Below are 18287 nucleotides of genomic sequence, written 5' to 3' on the forward strand. Positions count from 1 at the left end.
CAGGCAGCTAAACCGCCTGCTTGTCCAGCCCTGTTCCTCGTACTGTGTGTGTGTGACTCTTGGATGTTCTGAGACACGGGATCCAGGGAGGAAATTCACAATCATTATCCTTCAATAAACAAACAGGGAGATCCACTGCATGTGGCGATGCATGGTGGGCCTGTTTGGATCTTGGAGGCAAATGGAAAAGAAGCGGACCAAACCTCCGAGCAGCAGACTGAACATGGGAGCTGTTTTGTTGCAGGGGCTTTGCGGCGAGACTGTGACTGGGATTATGTCGATTTACAGCAAAAAGGAAGAAATGATTTGCGTGGTTGCAGTCGGCGTAAGCGTATTCCTGCCGAACAACACGGCGTGGCGCACGCACGAGCAACTGCGGTCGATGAAATCACGTGAACTAAAGCGAAAACTTATCAAAGCAGAGATTTCCTGCATTCCCTCGCTCCCAAAGACCCATTCCTGTTCTGTTTCACGAAGCTTGTGTCTCCCTTTTCTGTGAGAGCCGTTTACTCTGGCAACTCCACCACCTACATTTATCCATTTCCCATTGCGCTCAGGTCAGAACAATGTGCATGCCTCCACAGTCTGTTCCTACGAGCGCTATTGACCTTTTTTGTTTAAAACTGGCATGTGTCACATTTTTCCCCCAGACCCTTTCACAAAACAAAATGGAGATGATGTCCACCTGGAATAACAGCCGGCATGTCCTCATTTGGCCAAAATCAGCGTTTACTTGCGGTTCCGTGTAAGCATAGCTCTCTCCGTCTTGTTCCTGGTGGTTTCTGAAGAAGTTTATTATGAGAAATGAAGACAGGAAATATTTTTCTACTGCCTTAGGTTAGCTCAACACGGACGAGACTCAGAAACCGCCTCACAACAAAGCCTAAGCCAGAAGACGAGCAGAGAAATGTGGCCTTAATATAACAATGGAATCAAGAAGACAAACATGGAATGTACTGCTGACTTTAAAGTAAATGATTTGAGGAAATTATACAAAATGAAATAGAACATGAGACAACAAAAGTGAAATCTAGAAGAAAGAAGTCGGGATTTAATTATTTCTTGGGTGAGAAGATCCACAGCCTTGAGAACAATGTAGGCAAGACCTCATCCTTAAAGTTTAATATTTACTGGAAATCCAAAAATCAGAACTAGTGCCAAAATACCACATTGTTCCCTGGCCCTACCGCCTTCATTAAAGTAATTAATTTTGGCAGTAATCTGTGTAAGCGCCCTGCAGTTTAATTCCTCCTCCGCACCAGCTAATGTTTCCGTGTATCATCCAGTGGAAGCTCCCAGTATCACGCAAACTTAAAGTTCACTCATCTGCAGACGTGCCCTACAGCAAAGTATGCTAATTTACGGAGTGTAATTTGTAAAGTAATAACTCTTCTCTGACCCTTCGTCCCCTGTGTGATTAGCTCTGGTTAGCGCAGTGTCCGGGGATCTGAGCGGTGGCCTGAATGCCTCGCCTCCTCAAACACCCGTGAAGTTACAGCTGATCCAAAACAGTCCCAATCCTGAAATGATTGCAAGGCCGGACTTTTTAATCAGTCAATTCTTTCAGGAATCTAACAATTAGGCCCAGCAGTTTCTCTCATACTTGTGTCCAAGGGCAGGAGCAAGCAAAAGACAAAGTCCTGGCTCTAATGAACGGGGGCTCCTTGGAGCATCCTTCACAGCAAGGTAACTAATTACTTCAGCATGCGACCGGAGTCATATTTCCTCATCAAATGGGAAATGATTTTCAGAACGTCTGTGTTCTTGGATTTCATTCCGTGTGGTTTCACCCTCTGTCGGTGCAGCGGAGTTTCTGGCGGACTAAATGGCCAAGGTGAAGTCTGGAGTCTGTCAAGTCGTGGGCCGCGCCAAGCGAGAATCTCCACTTGTCCGTCTCCTGCTCCGAGATAACCGTGCACTTCCACGACTTCTTTCAAATCTTTCAGCAGCACACAGAGGAGGCACGGATGAAAAAAAATAAAAAAGTGAATGGAGAAGCTATAGGCAGCGTGGAATATCACTTAGGTTTTCAATGGAAAATGTGGCTCAGAGGATCTGGGGTTCGGCCAGCGCAGTGCAGCGAGGGATGAGAGGTCAAAAAACCTGATAGGATTGTTTCGGGGAGTGTGAGTGTGAGCCATCTCACGGTGCAGAAGTCCAGAGGCAGCTGATGGACAGGAAAACCACCAGTGTCCTGATTGTTTCTCGCTGATAATGGAACCACAGCACGCAGGGTCCTCCAACATGGACCGGCTTGTAGCATTCGCTGCGACAAAGGAAGACCTGCTGTCAACACCTTTTTTCCAACCAAATCTCTTCTTGCAGGCTTGCCGTCTCTTTTGGTAACTTTCTCTCCTGGCGTGAGAGAGTTCTCGGCCTCGGCTCTGTGGCAGAGCTCAGGTTCAGGACTAGCAGTGGCATGGTAGAGCCATTAATACACAGGAAGGAGAAGGGAGACCAGGCCCCGAGCAGAAGGACACACCTAGGAAGTGTGAGACATAAATTCAGTCTTTCCTTGGCCTCCTCGAGATGCCAGACACTACACAAAGGCTCGGTTGTCTATTCACGCTATCATGCAGGATCCACAATACCACAAGTGTTCAAATTATATGTACAGAGAGCCCTAGGTACCCACGTCACAGCAATGGATATAGAAAACACAAACGTTATGAAATCTTTATTTAAAGTCATTTATCTCCTGCTGCTGCCCTCTTGAACTCCTGAGAGACAGATTTCAATCTGATCCCGGGTCAAACAAATAAAGTTAAATACCCAACATCCTTGTGAAGGTAGCAAAAATACACAGGAGATAGTGAAGGCTGGGGCCCAGACCACTAATGTGTGGTATGTGGTTGAGGCAGCTCGCTGCTGTATACATTCAGCTCTTCCACTGGTTTGTCATGATTAGTTTGTTTAGCTCTTTAAAACCGCCTCGCCTTTTGTGCCGTAAACAAACATCTCCCATATTGTGATCAGCGTTGAGTGGTGGCTCATGGTTAGAAGCAAGACTCGAGTTTGGTGACATCAACAAAAGAAAAGTGCAGTTGGTTGAAGTCGGTATTTAGAGACCAGAATTTGTGTTTGTTTTTTGTTTTCTCCTCAAAGAAAACAAGGACATAAAAGTGACACTCGGGCATATAATTTATGGTGTTTTTCTTTAAAGCTGCATTACTCAATATATATTATTAATAAAACTAAATAACATATGAAAGTGGTGCCTCTTACTGACAAACCTACAGATAATTATCACAAAACTCTTCACTTCTGAAGATTCTTGTAGCAACATTTAGCAAAATGTGTCGATGTACAGCTCATAAATGTACTGTTTGGTTTTAGTCTCATTACTCTAATTAACCTTCTTTCCAGAAAAACAGAAATACAACTCCCAATAAACTAGAATGTTGTCGGCAGTTTAAAAAAAAAAAACAAGAAGGATGAGTTTGAAGTTGCTTAAAACATCAATTAGTGTAACTTTAACAAGAACAAATAACAACAAGAAGATACCATTAATTTCATTCAGAGGTTTATTCATTGCTTTGACCAAGTAACAACTGTTTTTATAAAAGAAATTTTACATGAGAGCAAATCGGACAATACAAGGAGATATGCATTTGGTCATTGGATTGGAAATCCAGTCTCTATCAAAATGAACAAAAAAAAAAAAATCTCAATTTATATAACTTAACAATAAACAAAACAAACTATGGTCACCACTTTCTTTGTTCTGACAGTCCGTAATAATAATTTATAAGCTTTAATACACACTGTTGCTTTCCATGTGTCAGCGTGGCTGTGAAAGCAGGGTTTGTGCTGGAGAAAGGCATTTACAGTACCCAAGTCTTGGCTGTAGAAACCCCTTTGTTCGTCTTCGTAGTGTCGTTGTTGGGGGAGTGATGGCAGGTCGGAACAACAAAGGCAGCTCTGTTGTCTCCCAAGCCTCCTTCCCTCGCTGTCTCTTCCCACCGAGCGGGTATCGTGTGAGGTGTGAGGGTCGCGAGCGGTCCAGAGGTTCAGAGGTGCAATTAGAAACACAAGGAGCGGCGCAGCACTACCCCGCAGCTACCCCGCCTGGATCAGGTGTATAAAAAACACATGTGGGAGCCCACAGCCCCCACTGCATAAGCAAATAGTGCCTGGGGATTGGCTAGTGCGATTCATTTCATTACACGTCCATAGGCACACTAACAGGAATAATACAGGGTTGTCCTTCATTTCTTTTTTACCTCTCCTCCTCACCCTCATGTGAAAACACCTTCATTGAAAAACTGTAAGTGCAGATTTCTTTTTAACAGTTTGCACATTCAAGACACATTAAAAAAAAAAGGTCAAAAAGTCACTTTGTGCAGCTTCACTCCCTCTCATAGTCCTTGACCATAAGCACAGTCTGGGTTGTCAAAAAAAAACAAAACAAAACTGCACAATTTATGAAGGAGTGTACATTTTGACACACATAAACAGTACCTTGAAGATATACATAAAATTAAAAAGTCGGCGCAGAGAGCCAACTTCAGTTTCTCCCATAAGTCCAACTTGATTTCCCCCGTTTGTGAACTTGGCCTCGGTCGCCACAAACGTTTATAACATATGCACCATACATTAGTACTTTCTCTCACCGAGCTTCTTTCCATTGGATGATAAAAGAAGCTCTTAATGCAGTACAGTTTAGAGAAACCGAGTTTTGATCAGGAAAAAAAAAAAAACACAACCAGACATATACAGACTGACAATAACAAATACTTTGAACACTTGCTTGGCTGACAAAGAGATAATACTGAAATGTATTTTTGAAGTCGAGGGGGAAAAAAAAAAAGAAAAAAGCGTGGGGGAGAAAGTTAAACTTTTAAGCCTTTCCTCTGGCTCCTTGTAAACAGCAATTTGAATGTAATGCTAAACAGCTGAGGGCAGAGGATCAAAAAGGCTGGAGGAGCTGGTGGTGAGGGGGGGGTTGTGTATGTGTGTGTTTTGTTCTTTCATTCACTCCGGACTATCTTGTTCTGAGCAAAAACGTGAAAAGGCAACACAGTCCACATAAAACATTGATAATGCAAAGCAAAAACATCCCTTTTAGGTCATGGCATTCTTCAGCTGAACCTTAAAGCACGCCTGTGGGTGTATTTGTGTCACTGCGTGGGCGAACGTTCGGGTCCGGCTGAGCGCTTGTGCACGTTTCAGCAACCGAAAACCGCGATAAGAGAGGAATCCTTCGCCGGTTCATAAAATCCAAGGCCGAGATGCGAAAGCCGGCCGCTTATCGATCTGCTGCTTATCTACGCATCCAGCAGTTGCTGTCGGCCTGCCAGCGACGAGAGCCCGAGACAAAGCAGAGTTCAGTTTACAGTCAAAATGAAGACTACAGTCAAAACAAGAACAATGCCTTCAGAGGACTCATGCTGGGCATTTTTCTAAGAGTATCTGTGTGGGTGTGTGCTATTTGAGTTCATCAGTGCCTCGGATGGTGAGCTCATTCAGTCCTTAAGGCACATGCTGTTGTGGGGAGTTTTCATTCACAAAACAAATCCTGAATCATGACTGCGAGTCTAAACTCCAACAACGTATTCCTTCACAAATTCCAGAGGCACCGCAGTATCTGTACTTTGCATTGACCACAGTCAGTGAGTTATTCGTCTAAAGAACAAAGGCACTTTGGCAAAATACAAAATTTGTAGCATTAAAAAAGAAGAAATAAAAAAAAACAAAACAGATTCATAAAAAATAAGTTAACATTACAAAAGTGTCTTGTCTTAAGAAATACTGCAGTGAAACTATCACTAACACTCGCACGTCAGCCCAAAAAAAAAGGAAAAGGATGGTCAAGGCCTCTCGAAAATTTTTAGACACCAATAACAAACCAAAAAGAATGAAAGTTCTCTTTTTGTTTCACACTTCCTCGCTTCAAACACCCCTGCCCCTAAACAACAGTTCTTTTCATTTCAGGGGGAGTTTATTTGGACTCTGGCGAGTTTGCTGAAACAGGAATGTTTGCCGGTTTGCATAGAGGGACGGGAGGATGACGTCAGGGCTAATATTTCTGCACCAGCGGCACTTTAACAGTCTTTATCTCTGCTATATGGGAGGACTTCTGGATGATGCAGCTGGTGGTTCCAGAGGCGCTGTCCTTCCCCTGCGCCAAGTTGGTCAAGGCCATGGCGGCGTTGATCTCCCTCCAGTATGTCTCGTCTTTGCCCTTCACCTTCTCCTTCTGCGCAGCTCCGACGCCAACGCTTCCACTGATGATCAACAGAACACGCAAACACGCGCAGGAAAGAACAAAACAGACAGCGTTAGAGGTCAGCGTCAGCTTGTAATTTCAAGGATTTGATCTGGGCAACAAGGCAAAGAGAAAGTCCACTCACTTGTCACATTTACTTGATCCATGGTCTGTGGTTTCTGAAAGCACAAGGAGAAAAAAAACATTAATTTTGTAGAGTTCTCTGAGGTCAATGAGGATTTATTGAAATCTCCCTGAACATACACGTTCAGGAGGTGTGTGTGTGCACGGTTGTGTGTGAGGTCTGTACTGTACTGTATGTGTACACCCTGTCCTGTACACATGTGTTGCTCTGTTTTCTCTCTTTACTCAGACGCTGGACAAAAAGGACGTTTTGCAAGAAGCCGTCAAGAAACAAGGTGACTAATACGATCGAGTTGAAAGATGTTTCTTATGACTCATAAACTCCATTCTCTAATATTTTGTTCGAAAACAAATGGGAGCGGGCCAACGTAATTGAGTTGTCCGAGGAAATCAGATCGAAAATGACTGAGCGTAAAAGATGTGAGCGGGAATGAAAAGGCAGCAAGTGAGTCAGTGAGAGAAAGATGGATGCCTGCTCGCTTTTTTTTTCTCTTCAAATGGGAGCAATCTCTATCTCATATGTGAAACATTAGCGGGGAATAGCAAAGTCATTAAACAATGAAACCAAACTTTTCTTGAGGGCAACCAGTGTGTTTACTTCACTGAGTGTGTGTGTTGGGGGGGAGGTTTACTGGAGTGTGTGCTGAACCTGTCTTCTGTCTCGGGTCCAGCGTTAGGTGAGTTTTTGCCCGGCAGTGAATATGATGACACAGGCTTGGCGTTTCATGAGGCATTAAAGGAGAGCAAAGCATCTGGATTTTCGAGCCACGCAGCCTCAAGGCGCTCTCTTTAAGTTAACTAAACACACAGCTAAGGACCTGTGAGCTTTTAAGAAGTTCAGTCGTGACCAGGTAGAAATGACTGGACGACTTAAGAATGTTCAAAAGAGGGTAAGTTCTGCCCTGAGAAGAGTTGGTCCTACCGAGGTCCACCTTTGCTTCCCAGATGCCACATCACAGCCACATCGCCCAGGAACCCCGGGTCTCCTGTACCCCCCACGTGACATTTCCCAATAAAGCAAATGTCTAAACCTGAGCTGCCGCTTTAACGAGGCCCTTCCTCGCATCATCATCACCGCAAAACAACAGTCGACAGGCGTTCCTCAACGTTCCCGCTTGCTAATGAAAATCTGCAAAGTTCATTATCGCTGGAATCTCATTCCCATGTTTGTAGGAATGACTGGAAAAGGTTGCGCAAGGACACTGTGTTCGGGATTTAGCTTTAGTCAACAGACAGCCGCAGAGGCTGAGAGCCAAAACTCAAACTCCTTCAACGTCAAGACAAAGCACACACACAAGATTTTACCGTTCGGATTTTTCACCTCTAACCTCGCCAAAGCCCTCCATAGATGTTCCAAATATCTGGATGCAGTGTTCAGGCTTTCAGGCTGCCATGAGCGGCTAATTATTCCCAACGCCTTGCTCCGTTCCTCCCTTGTTTTCCGAAACTGTTCCCGTGTAGCGTGACCCAAGCTGACTGAAGCGGGTTTGCGAAGCCGCGGGCTAATGTGGGCCTGATTATGAAATTTCCTGTAGTTTTCCCATTTGTTCTGTAATAGGTGTATTCCACAGAGAAGAGACAGACTTCACTCTCCACAGGTTTCTCCTGTTGATCGTTCTTAGACAGAAGGAATGTGAGCGCACGTGTGAGAGGGAGATGAGGACATGATAACCCAGAAGTACAAACCACAGGATGAGATTTTAGGTTTTAGTGCGTCAAAGCGTTCCAACAAAATCCTCACATTCTCGTCTGGCCGCAACTCCCTGCTGTCCTATCTTTGCCTCGGTCTTTATCTTGCTTTATCAGCGAGTCCTCTTTCCTTTATTGATATTCCTCGGGTCCCTCGCCTTCTCTCCTCCAACTGTTCACCTCTTACTGCAGTGATTTGCTATAATACCCCCAGATCCAGGTACTCGAGCCCGGCCATTCTCATCTATCTCAGCCAAAACAAATGCTGTGTTTCCCGTTTGTTTTAATAAAGGGCGACTCTGTGCTGTGTCAGGAAGTTTTATTTGAAAGCCCTTGATATTTTCCATCTTTTCTTCATCTCCAATTTTTTAATTATTCTTTACCTTTTCAGCCATTTTTCAAACCTAATTGTGAAAATCAAGCGGATACTTGAAGATTGCGAAGCCATTCTGTTTGTATTCTATCTCCATCTACTTTCCTGATTGTTGCCAGTGCTCCAAAAGCAGATTGGTCCTGATTAAAAATATGCATCACTCTCTGAAATTACAGCACAGTAATTGCAGGCCAATTACACTGTTTTCATGTGTTGTTTATGTTTCCCCCCCAAGATATATTAGCTCAGTGTTTACTGCTGCAATGCCCGGTGTAAGGATTGGCTGGTGACAGCAGTGAGAAGGTCAATAGCAGCGACATCAAAGACAACCAACATGCTGAAGAAAGTGTGTATTTGTGTGCTGTGAAGTCACTGCGGGCTGTGAAGTGCAGCCTGTGAGTCTTTCCATCCACAGCTTTAAGTGTTTCCAGTGAGTGCGAGGCAGCCACTGTCCAGATGCTCAGTTTAGAACATACAGAGCAGAGGTTTCAGAGGTTTCTAGTCGATGACGGCGGCGTGGACAAAAAGATGACCAAAGCCACCCTACAGCAAAGACCCTTTGTTGGGATTAGATACCCGTCCTGGCCCTTGGGAACCCCAGATCCTAGAATCTGGAAATGCGCCGCTGCATGCAAAAGCTCAATTTCCAAAGCCCTTTGCCTAAAACATCTAAAACTCAGATTTTTAAAAACAAGATCAGAGCCAAAGACTCAATAAATCGCCAATAAATCACTGAGGACCTTTTATTATTTTCTCCGTCTATTTTCTCCTTTTTTGCTTTACTACTTTGCTACTGAACACTCAGTCAACTTTGCTGTTGCCTTTGGGCTTCACTGACAGTGGGGTTTCACGCACCGCCAAAGGGGAAAGCAAAGAAGTCTGATGGTTTCTGGCGTCGTGCTGGAAGTCCAAAAATACTTGCTCACTTAACATCTCGGCAGGGTGACGGAGGGAGAGCGAAAAGAGAAAAACTCGTTTCAACGAAACGTGGTGAAAGTGAGGGAGAACAAGCGGGGACTGACAAATTAGAGAGGGAAGGAGATTCCACCTGTTCAGATGACTGTGGAGGAGACGAGTCGACTATCATCATTACCATCTGCTGCTGTTGTTAGCAACACACAACAATAAACAAGGCCGGCCCCGTTACACAAACCGTGGGCTGGGCTGAATTAGACAGACAAATAAACACACAAACACACACATACAGGCCTTTTATGACATTTCATTCTTTCGGCGGGTGGTCTCGTCCAAAGTGACTTAAAATAAGCGTCAATCCTTGGATGCGAAGGATTGCACGGTGCCAAAATATGTCGTCAGTGGCTTTTACAATATTCCACAGGAAACAACACATTAAAGAAAAAAAGAAGAAACGGATCCATAGAAAGACAGGATTTAAAGAAATAGTTTGACACTGTTGGGAAGTATGTTCTTGTTCTAAAGAAAATGATATCAATGTCAGGTCTGTGCGTCACTATGCGGCCAAAGCTGGGGGTCTGTTAGCCTAGCTTAGCATTAATCCAAGCAGCAAGCAAAAACAGATAGCCTGGCCATCCCTAAAGTTCAGATTCCACCTGACAGCTGTGCTGCATCTCACTATATAACACTAATCACTACTTAATCTTGTTTGTTTAGTCTGAGCATGATGGAGCTATTTTTTGGCGACCCTGAGCAGCGGACTCTTGGCTACGTGTCCCTCACCATAAAACATCATCTGTTACAAACATTACATCAAGAAACAATGGCTTTAATTACAGAAATGTAAAGTTTACACTGAGCCAGGCTAGCTGTGTGTGTCTCCAGTCTATATGCTAAGCTAACCGGTTCTGGCTCTATGGCTCCATCGTTGGTGCTCCTGATATTTTCATGTAATCCTCGGTCACAAAAGCATATTTTTAAATCTTAATTTGGCGTCCCTCTCCAGCCCTTTGGGTTTTCTTCCTACTGCTGTTCACAAACTTCCACACTCAGGTCACATGATGGCAACAGAGCCAACAACACTCCTACACCTCCAGAAAATGTCAGTGAGGGAATGTTGAGCTATTATTGTGTCAGAAATGTCTTCACAATAAAAAAGCAATGAAAAGTTAAAGCTGCGGTGTGTAACTTTTGTCTCCCCCGTATGGCAGGAAGAGTCATCACACAAACACCACAGATGGGTGCTCATGACGTCCGCTTCGCTGTCCATCACTTGGTCTGTTATACTTGATCTGCCTGCTGAGTTTATTTTATCTGGATCATCATAAACCTTTCTTGGATGCTTCCGAAGCTTCTCCTTTCCATCTTGCTCCTCGTTGCTGTAGCCAAGTCCATCTCCGTTGCTACAGTTGTTCTCCTTTAAAGCTCTAGCGAGGGAGCCATTGCTGGCTGATGTCAAAGGTATCACAACTGCTGTGCCAGCATGGGAATGTCACCAGAGAAACCAGCTCTAAAACTAAATGCAGAGAGATTTAAAAGGCACTGGCAGGCTTAATCTGCATTGTGTGAACTCCTGTGGCTTCAGTATAACAGACGTTCATTTCTATGTAAAAACACTGCACTCCATCTTTAAACTTTCACCTTTTATTAAGGACTCAACAGGTGCAATTTTTGGCTTTATTACTGGTGAAAGAAGCAACCTCCTGATGCTTTATAGGCCAGTTTGAAGAGTAACTTTTAGGCTGCCAAGTTGTGAAAAAACTCTCCTGCTGGTCATCAATAGCCTAGTTATTATGTCTAATAAGTCAAACATATGTCCTGCTGGAGGAGGATAAACAGAACTCAGAAACCTGGCATCTGAAAAGAGCCTCAAAATGGCTCAAATAACTCATCAGTAAAATATTAACAATTATTGCAGCTTTAGAAAGGAGGACTTTGGTATGAGAAGGCTGTACGTCACAGAGCAGAAAGTGAAACGAGTTTACTTTAACCAGCGTGAGAAGATTATTCCACCTCTGGAGGACGGCCGGTGAAGTCGCACACACACAGAGACAAGTCCAAACTCAATTGTTGGGGTGAGGAAATGAGCTAAGCTGATTTGCTCTGAAGCACCTGATGAGAACCAGAGTGCTGTTGCAGGCTCGACAATCTCCTCGCCGCTGACCTGTGCAACCGCAGCACAGGTCAGTATGAGAACAGATCATCACACCGTTATGCAGCCGCTTTGAAGTCTCGGGCAGCCAGTCAAAGTCTGCGGATGAGTCAGGTTTCACTGTCACCACAGGTGAGTCATAACGCTGCACTGGACAGAAAGTGTATCATCGGGCAGGCCGCACTTTACCTCCAGCAATGCCTGTGTTATGAGACACAGCTTAGCGGATGTCAGGAAACATTCAGAATACTGCATGTGCAGACTTGTGACCACTAGGATTTATCACTTTTAACCAAATCTTTTCAGTTCTGACTGAAGAAGGAAATGACAAACCCTCCAGGCGAAATACTGCGAAGTCCACTGATGCTATCTTTGATGTGAGGTGTGAGACTCAAGCTTCTGGCCTTTGAGATCTATCTTTTATAGATTTCTCTGATGATCTGTGCTTTTTATAATGTCAAGAAGAGTCTGTAAATGAAGTTAGAGATGCCTTGGCACTCCAATGCCTCGTGCTCTGCCAGCACTACTTTTATATTACCCCTCCCTGCCATTTCCCTCCCTCTCTCTCTGGCTCTGCTGGTATTGAGCGAGTCCGAGGCTCCAAAGAACCAAAACTGTCAATTCCACTCAGTTTGCCAAAGACATCATACATGCCGTGAATTTAATGTCTTCTCCGTTTGTCTTGACAACACTTTCATCACTTAAAAAAATATTGAATAATTAGCTCTTACACTATTAAATAGAACATACATGCAGTGACACAGCCAGACAGATACTGAGCTGCTGCCCAAGAATGACTCTCCTATCCGCTGCATTGCTTTTTCTCTGCTGCTTTTTTCCATGTCTGCCCGGCAGATGACACACTGGTGTGGCTGTGGTTGGGGCAGATAACCAAGATCCAGCAATGAGGATTGCCTTGTGTCTTCTTGCTTGATGGAGAAATAATAACAGTGTTTCAGATGTTTAAACACTGCCAGGTTGTCATTGTGTTTACGAGTGCCAGTAAACAGAGTGTAATCAGGGCCCCCGTAAATCAGCCAAAATGAGAAGAGCGTCTCGACGGCGAAGTAAATACGTTGTCATGGCGAGTGTGCGAGTGTCTTCTCTGTGTGGGTGTGGGTGGACTGCCGCGGTGTCATAGACAAACAAAAAGGAGGAACCAACAGGCTCATAATGAGCAGGGATCAGGGACTGAGATTTGGCGAGACAACGCCAACGTGATCATCACAAAGAGACTGGAAAGGAGACAGTGATAGTATCTACGGATCACAGAGCTCTTGCTTCACATGCTGACTTCATGACAACAGGGGACGCATCGCTGATGATGAACAGATGAGCCTCTTATCACTGACTCAACACAACAGGTACAAAAGAGACAAAACAGCGCCGAGTCTCCTCCGCCGTGCCCCGCCGCCACAGCGCTCTCACTAACATCCTCGGGGATGGTGTTTGCGGTGCACAAAACACACACATTAGGAGGAAAAAAATAGCAGAAACCACGAGTAAACATTATTCAGATTTTAAGTGTTTACATGTGCGGAAAAATAGCCTTTTTTCGGGAGCTGGAGGCCAAATGATATGTTTGCGCTGCACTCACTGCATCATTATGTTGCAATTCTTCAGAGTGGTAGTTGAACTGCCCTCTCACACTCTTGGGGGATTTCTGCGTGTGTGTGTTCCGTGTCCTCCCCGGGTCACACCTCTGCTCTCTCATTAAAGCTCCCTCCGCTCTCCTCCATCCCGTGGGAACACAATGGCAGCCTATTGTTCTAGACACGACTCGGTTTTTAAAATGGAAACAATTTGTGTTTTATACGGACCAGGGCAGTGTGGCTCGGTTTCCCTTGACTAGGCAGGCAGCTGTGCTTTCTGAATCTGATGACCTGATTGTGTGTGTGTGCGCGTCCGTCCCAGAGAGCCTTGGCGTGCGGATGATTTAAAAACGATCAGGTTGAGAGGGCTTATTATTCCGCGCTCTTCCAGTTCTATGTTAGGGAGCCGAGCATAAACAGTGTCTGCGCCGATGTTTGTCTGTTAACACTTCTAACGCGGGATGACGGCAAGAATGAAATCCGTCTCAGTCTGCTGCTGTCTTCTCTGTTTGCCTCACACCCAGCCTCTGCTTAGTGGTCGGAAGCCAATATCCCATCTTGCAATGACAGAGGTTCACCATCAGAGTTCTTTTTTCTTCCCCTCTCTGTCTCTGTCTTTTTATCCACCTTTCCATTCGCATGAAGCTGTACCACAGCCCTAATGCCAGGATTATACCTCCCTTCTGCCAACTCCTAGTTGTTCCCACCATTAGAGCCGCCACACCCTGAAGGACACCTCACAGCCGTTCTTAAAAAACAGACCTTTATGTAATCTAGTCGGTTACTTAGCTTTATTATCTTCTGTGTCATGTGCCCGGCACACAAAGACTCATAAGAGGGAAAGACTAGAGTTCTAAGGCTTTAATCTACCTTCTTACACAATAAGTCACACTGCAAATAAAGAAGACATTTTAGACAAATTTGTCAGAAATAAATGGCATTTTACAAAAAGTCTAGCCTCTAAATAATCACATAATAAGCAACAGAATATGAAATAAACTCAGTCTGTCATCTCACCGAAAAAAAACCAACTTTTTCTTGGTTTCTTTGGAGAAACCAGTTAATAGTAAATCCCATAAACATACCTGTGCACATAGAGATCACTGATTCATTGAGTCTCTGCACTGCTGCTGATTTCAGGACCAGGAGACAATCTAGTTTTTCGTTTGCATCAAACAAATTCAAGGAACTCTTTTATATCAACTAGTAAAACAAGAAAAAACACATTCACTTGTATGAATCATGTTTACACCCAGACAGCCAGTTCTGAGCTACAATAATCCAACTCTGGACGACTATCATTAACTTGCCTTTGTGGAAATATCCTGGAAATGTCCTTCTATAAATCATCTACCCATGTCCCTCACACTCTGCCCTTCATGTCTGCACCAGTATCTCCCACAGTCAATGTAGCAGCACCCTGGGGTGCCTTAAACACAGGCACCGATTTTGTTCATTTGTTTTACAAAAGTCTAAATATACCTAAAATCAACATGTACAACATTTTCCCAAGTGTCCACAGGTGTTACCAAACTTGGAAACGTGACTCCACATGCTGTAGATATTTTACCTTCTACCTTTGTACAACTCTAGACAGATATGTCACAAAGCTGAATCTAGCTTCCAACAACTTGCTTTAGTTTGTAGCTCAAGTCTGTTTTATTTTGGTCTCAATCTCTTTAATTAGTTTCCACACTAAGCTCTCGTTTAGTCAAATACTCCCCACTTTTTCTGTCTCATGACTGTTGGTCCCAGCTGTGTCACTATTGGCTTCTCAGTAGTAAACTTTGGCCCAGTCGTATTTGTGCAAATAGTTTATTGTGAATTATTGAATGAGAGATGTGCATTAACCTGACTGTAATAAACGATCACTGTTTTAAGCTCAGGTTGGGTGAATTTTCCTGATAGAGTCACACACGATTCGTTCAAAGATCACTGGAAAGTTAAAAATCCAATGATTCTTTTGGCTTTAACGGTTTCCTGCTATGATAAAGAGTGGAATTTTGTCTATTTTTAAAAGAGAACATGTCTGCTGGAATCTGGGCTTCAGAGAGTTAAACAGAGACGGGAACCATTCAGCATATTAATTGTTCCTATACTCTTATTTATCTGCACATCTGCATAGCAGCATGCTGACTTTTCTTTTTTTGTAGTAATAGGATTAAGCTTATATTATTTAACTTAATTTGATGCTAGTTCATATGTCACCTATTTTACATCTTTGCTATGTGTATGGTTAGTTTAAAAAAGTTGTTGAAAAGTTTAGACAGTTTTTACTGGAGCTCTTCTCCAGCAGAGAATGCTGCTGGCAGCAGGGACACTGTTTTTTTTGTTTTTTTTTCCTAAAGAGATTTTTCAATGCTCTGAAGAGCACAAATCAAATTCAAATCATCCCCACTTCACTGACAGAAGTTTCAGAGGCAGTTATTAAGATTATTAACTGTCTGCATTGCCAGACACCACTAGGGGTGAGTGTAAAAATATTGGTATGTTTTTGTAATTTGGATGAACTCTACGTTCACCTCAGTTTAATTGTCAGTCTCCCCCTCTCCCCAAGTCCCAGTCCTCTTCCTCAAACAGCCCCGCTACAAAGTGAACGCTGGCCATCTGTCCTCACTTTGGTGGATTTTCCTCACCTTCCTATCTTTATGAGAAGAAATTCAAGAACACACACACACTCATTTCTTCCAACCTCTGTGTCTCTTAGTCACTGCCACCATGCTGTCTTTCTTCTCCCAGCAGGCCACTGCTGGGGAAACTCAACTCTTGATCTGGATGGAACAAGTGCCTCCCTCCCTCCCTCTCCTCCCCCCCATCCCTTCCACACTGATTTCTAAAGTTTAACCTGAACGCAGTGAGTGTTGGCAAAAGCTGCTGCCTTGGAACAACATCCCGAACCCCCTCCTCTCTCTGTCTTCTCTTTCTCCTTTCCTATGAAACTGTGGAAAGAGCAAATTGCGGCCAGTCTATCCACCTCTATGGATTCCTACGACGAGAAGTCTGCATCCATCACGATCCGGGAGTGGCTCATTGTCATTAAACTGTGTCGAGCATTGTCTTTCCTGTTGCTCTGTGGTCTACGATAAATCACGCCGCCGCTCATCAGTCAGCGAGCGAGACATCAGAGTCTTAAATCAGACACGACCACCGCCATCCCTCAACAACGCTGCTGCATAAATCATCACAGTTGGGTTTCTCTTTGGAGAGGAAACACGGGAGACATTAATGGTAAAGGGAACCCAGTTGAGTATATCTTGTTAGCCGAAAATATGAAAACAGCCATGATAGAAATCTCTTTTTATCATCGGTGACCATCACATGAACAACCGTCACATCTACCTTTCTACCTCAAGACAAGAAATCCAAACACTGCCTGTTTTTTTTTTTTTTTTTCCACATTAAGATTACTTTTCTTCCATTCACCTGGACGACTCCAGAGTTCCTTAAGTGCCACTAAACTCTCCAGGATTCAATAACTGTCTGGCACTCGGTGTGACCTAATTTGAAAAGCCCTCAGGATCTCCGCGGCCGCCGTCAAACGCTGCTGTTTTCATGGGACGGATCTCTAAGTAACCTGCGTGTTAGACATCACCTGATTTAGAAAAAAGTCCCTTTAATGCTGTAAAATATAGAAGAGTTTACCTCTTTGTGTGGCAGACATCCTACAATAGCTGTCAGGAAACGCAATAAAAAAAAAAAAAAATAACAGTCATTTTGGCAAGTTTGAACACACATTTTATCTTTACCCATGCCAGACATTCATGTTCCCCTCATGATGATGTGGAATACTTCTGGTGGTCCCTTTGCTTGTTTCAGTACTTTGGTTTATGACCAAATACATGCAGAACTAATGAGATTCCCATCAGCCCGAGCTGTACTTTATGTTTCGTGCTCAGCAACAAATCGTAGCGTGCTATCATGCTAAATTAGGATGGAGAACATGTGAAACCGTATACCCGGTAAACACCAGCGTATTGTCGTCATTGTATGCATATTGTCATTATGAGCGCTTTAGCATGCTGATTTGGTTAGTACTGCTGTGACTAAGTAGCTCCGGCCTCCCAGAGCAGTCAGCGTGGCTGTACACGCCTGTTAAATTGTGTGTGGCAGACAAACAATGGACAGACAAACAAAAAAACTTTGGCACAGCTCCATCCAGAGTGAAACATCTCAACAGGCATTAGATGAATCCATATTAAATTCTGTGGGACCGTCGATGGTTCCCAGAGGATGAATAACGTTTGTGATCCGCTGGTGTTTCATCTAGCGCCGCCATGGAGGGGCTTATGGGAAGACTTGTAGTTTCAAGTGAAAAATATTGGAATGGATTGGTGACCCTTGACCTGTCATGTTGTGCCATCAAGTTCACTAAACATTTGCAAATCCAATGACATCATCTTTGCTTTGCATTTAGTGTTAAAGGCCGAGTCAGCGAAACTAATCCAGTGCGGTTTCTGCAAAATTCTGTGAATGTCTCATCACGGTCTACTTGTTGTCTGTCTCTGTGGGTGCTCGTAAAAAAAAGTGTGGTGGCTCTCGAAAGGGCGTCGGACCAATCATTATAACACTATTCCAGCGTGTCCTGTTCATGTTAGTGTCGTGTACCGGACAGCGGGAAGAAAGGGAGCGGGAGGAGAGGTGGAGGGGAAAAGTGGCAACGGGAAAAAGAGGGGTGGTAAACCCGGCACATGCTCACTAAATATCAACAATCTTTCACCTTTAAACAGCTAATGAGAGCATGTGAACACTCTTACAAAGCAACATATTAACAGCAGATTTGTAGCTCATTGGCAACAAAGACATCAGTTTGCCATAAAGTGCCAGAGATCCACCAGCACTGGTCACCACTGACCCACTGCCAGGAACATTCTGGCAATAATGACAAGTTTTCCACAACTTTCAAACATGTTCACCGGTGGTTTTTGCCACCCCAGCTTACCAGTTCAAACACATTTCTGGTAATAGGTTTGCCATTAGTGGCAAGCGGATCAGTTTACATTTGCCATAAATAGAATTTTGGACAGAAATGGTATTATTCATACTTTTCCGGCAACCAGCTAAACTTTTACAGCAAGGTCGTGTTTTCGTATGTAAAGTACATCTTTGAGAAACTTGCAGTAGACTTCTGGCTAACTTTGTTGGTGGCTTGTGCTCTTGCCTCACAACAAGAACGCTGTGAAGTCAAATGTATTGTTTGCTTGTTCTCTGTGTGCC

At 43.9% G+C, this 18287-nt stretch overlaps 1 protein-coding gene across 1 annotated transcript in view; it reads right to left on the minus strand.

Moving 5' to 3' along the window:
* Positions 1–6019: 6019 nt before the first annotated feature.
* The window catches only part of mkxa (mohawk homeobox a), a 28404-nt gene continuing 16136 nt past the window's right edge, over positions 6020–18287 (minus strand). Inside the window, exons 6-7 of the mRNA XM_008281222.1 lie at positions 6354–6387; positions 6020–6227 (exon numbers count right to left, since the gene is read on the minus strand). Of these exons, the coding sequence (XP_008279444.1) occupies positions 6020–6227; positions 6354–6387 (242 nt within the window). The remainder of the gene's footprint in view (positions 6228–6353; positions 6388–18287) is intronic.

The sequence above is a fragment of the Stegastes partitus genome, unplaced genomic scaffold, assembly GCF_000690725.1.
Source record: "Stegastes partitus isolate 25-593 unplaced genomic scaffold, Stegastes_partitus-1.0.2 Scaffold227, whole genome shotgun sequence".
In the NCBI taxonomy this organism is placed as follows: Eukaryota; Metazoa; Chordata; class Actinopteri; family Pomacentridae; genus Stegastes; species Stegastes partitus.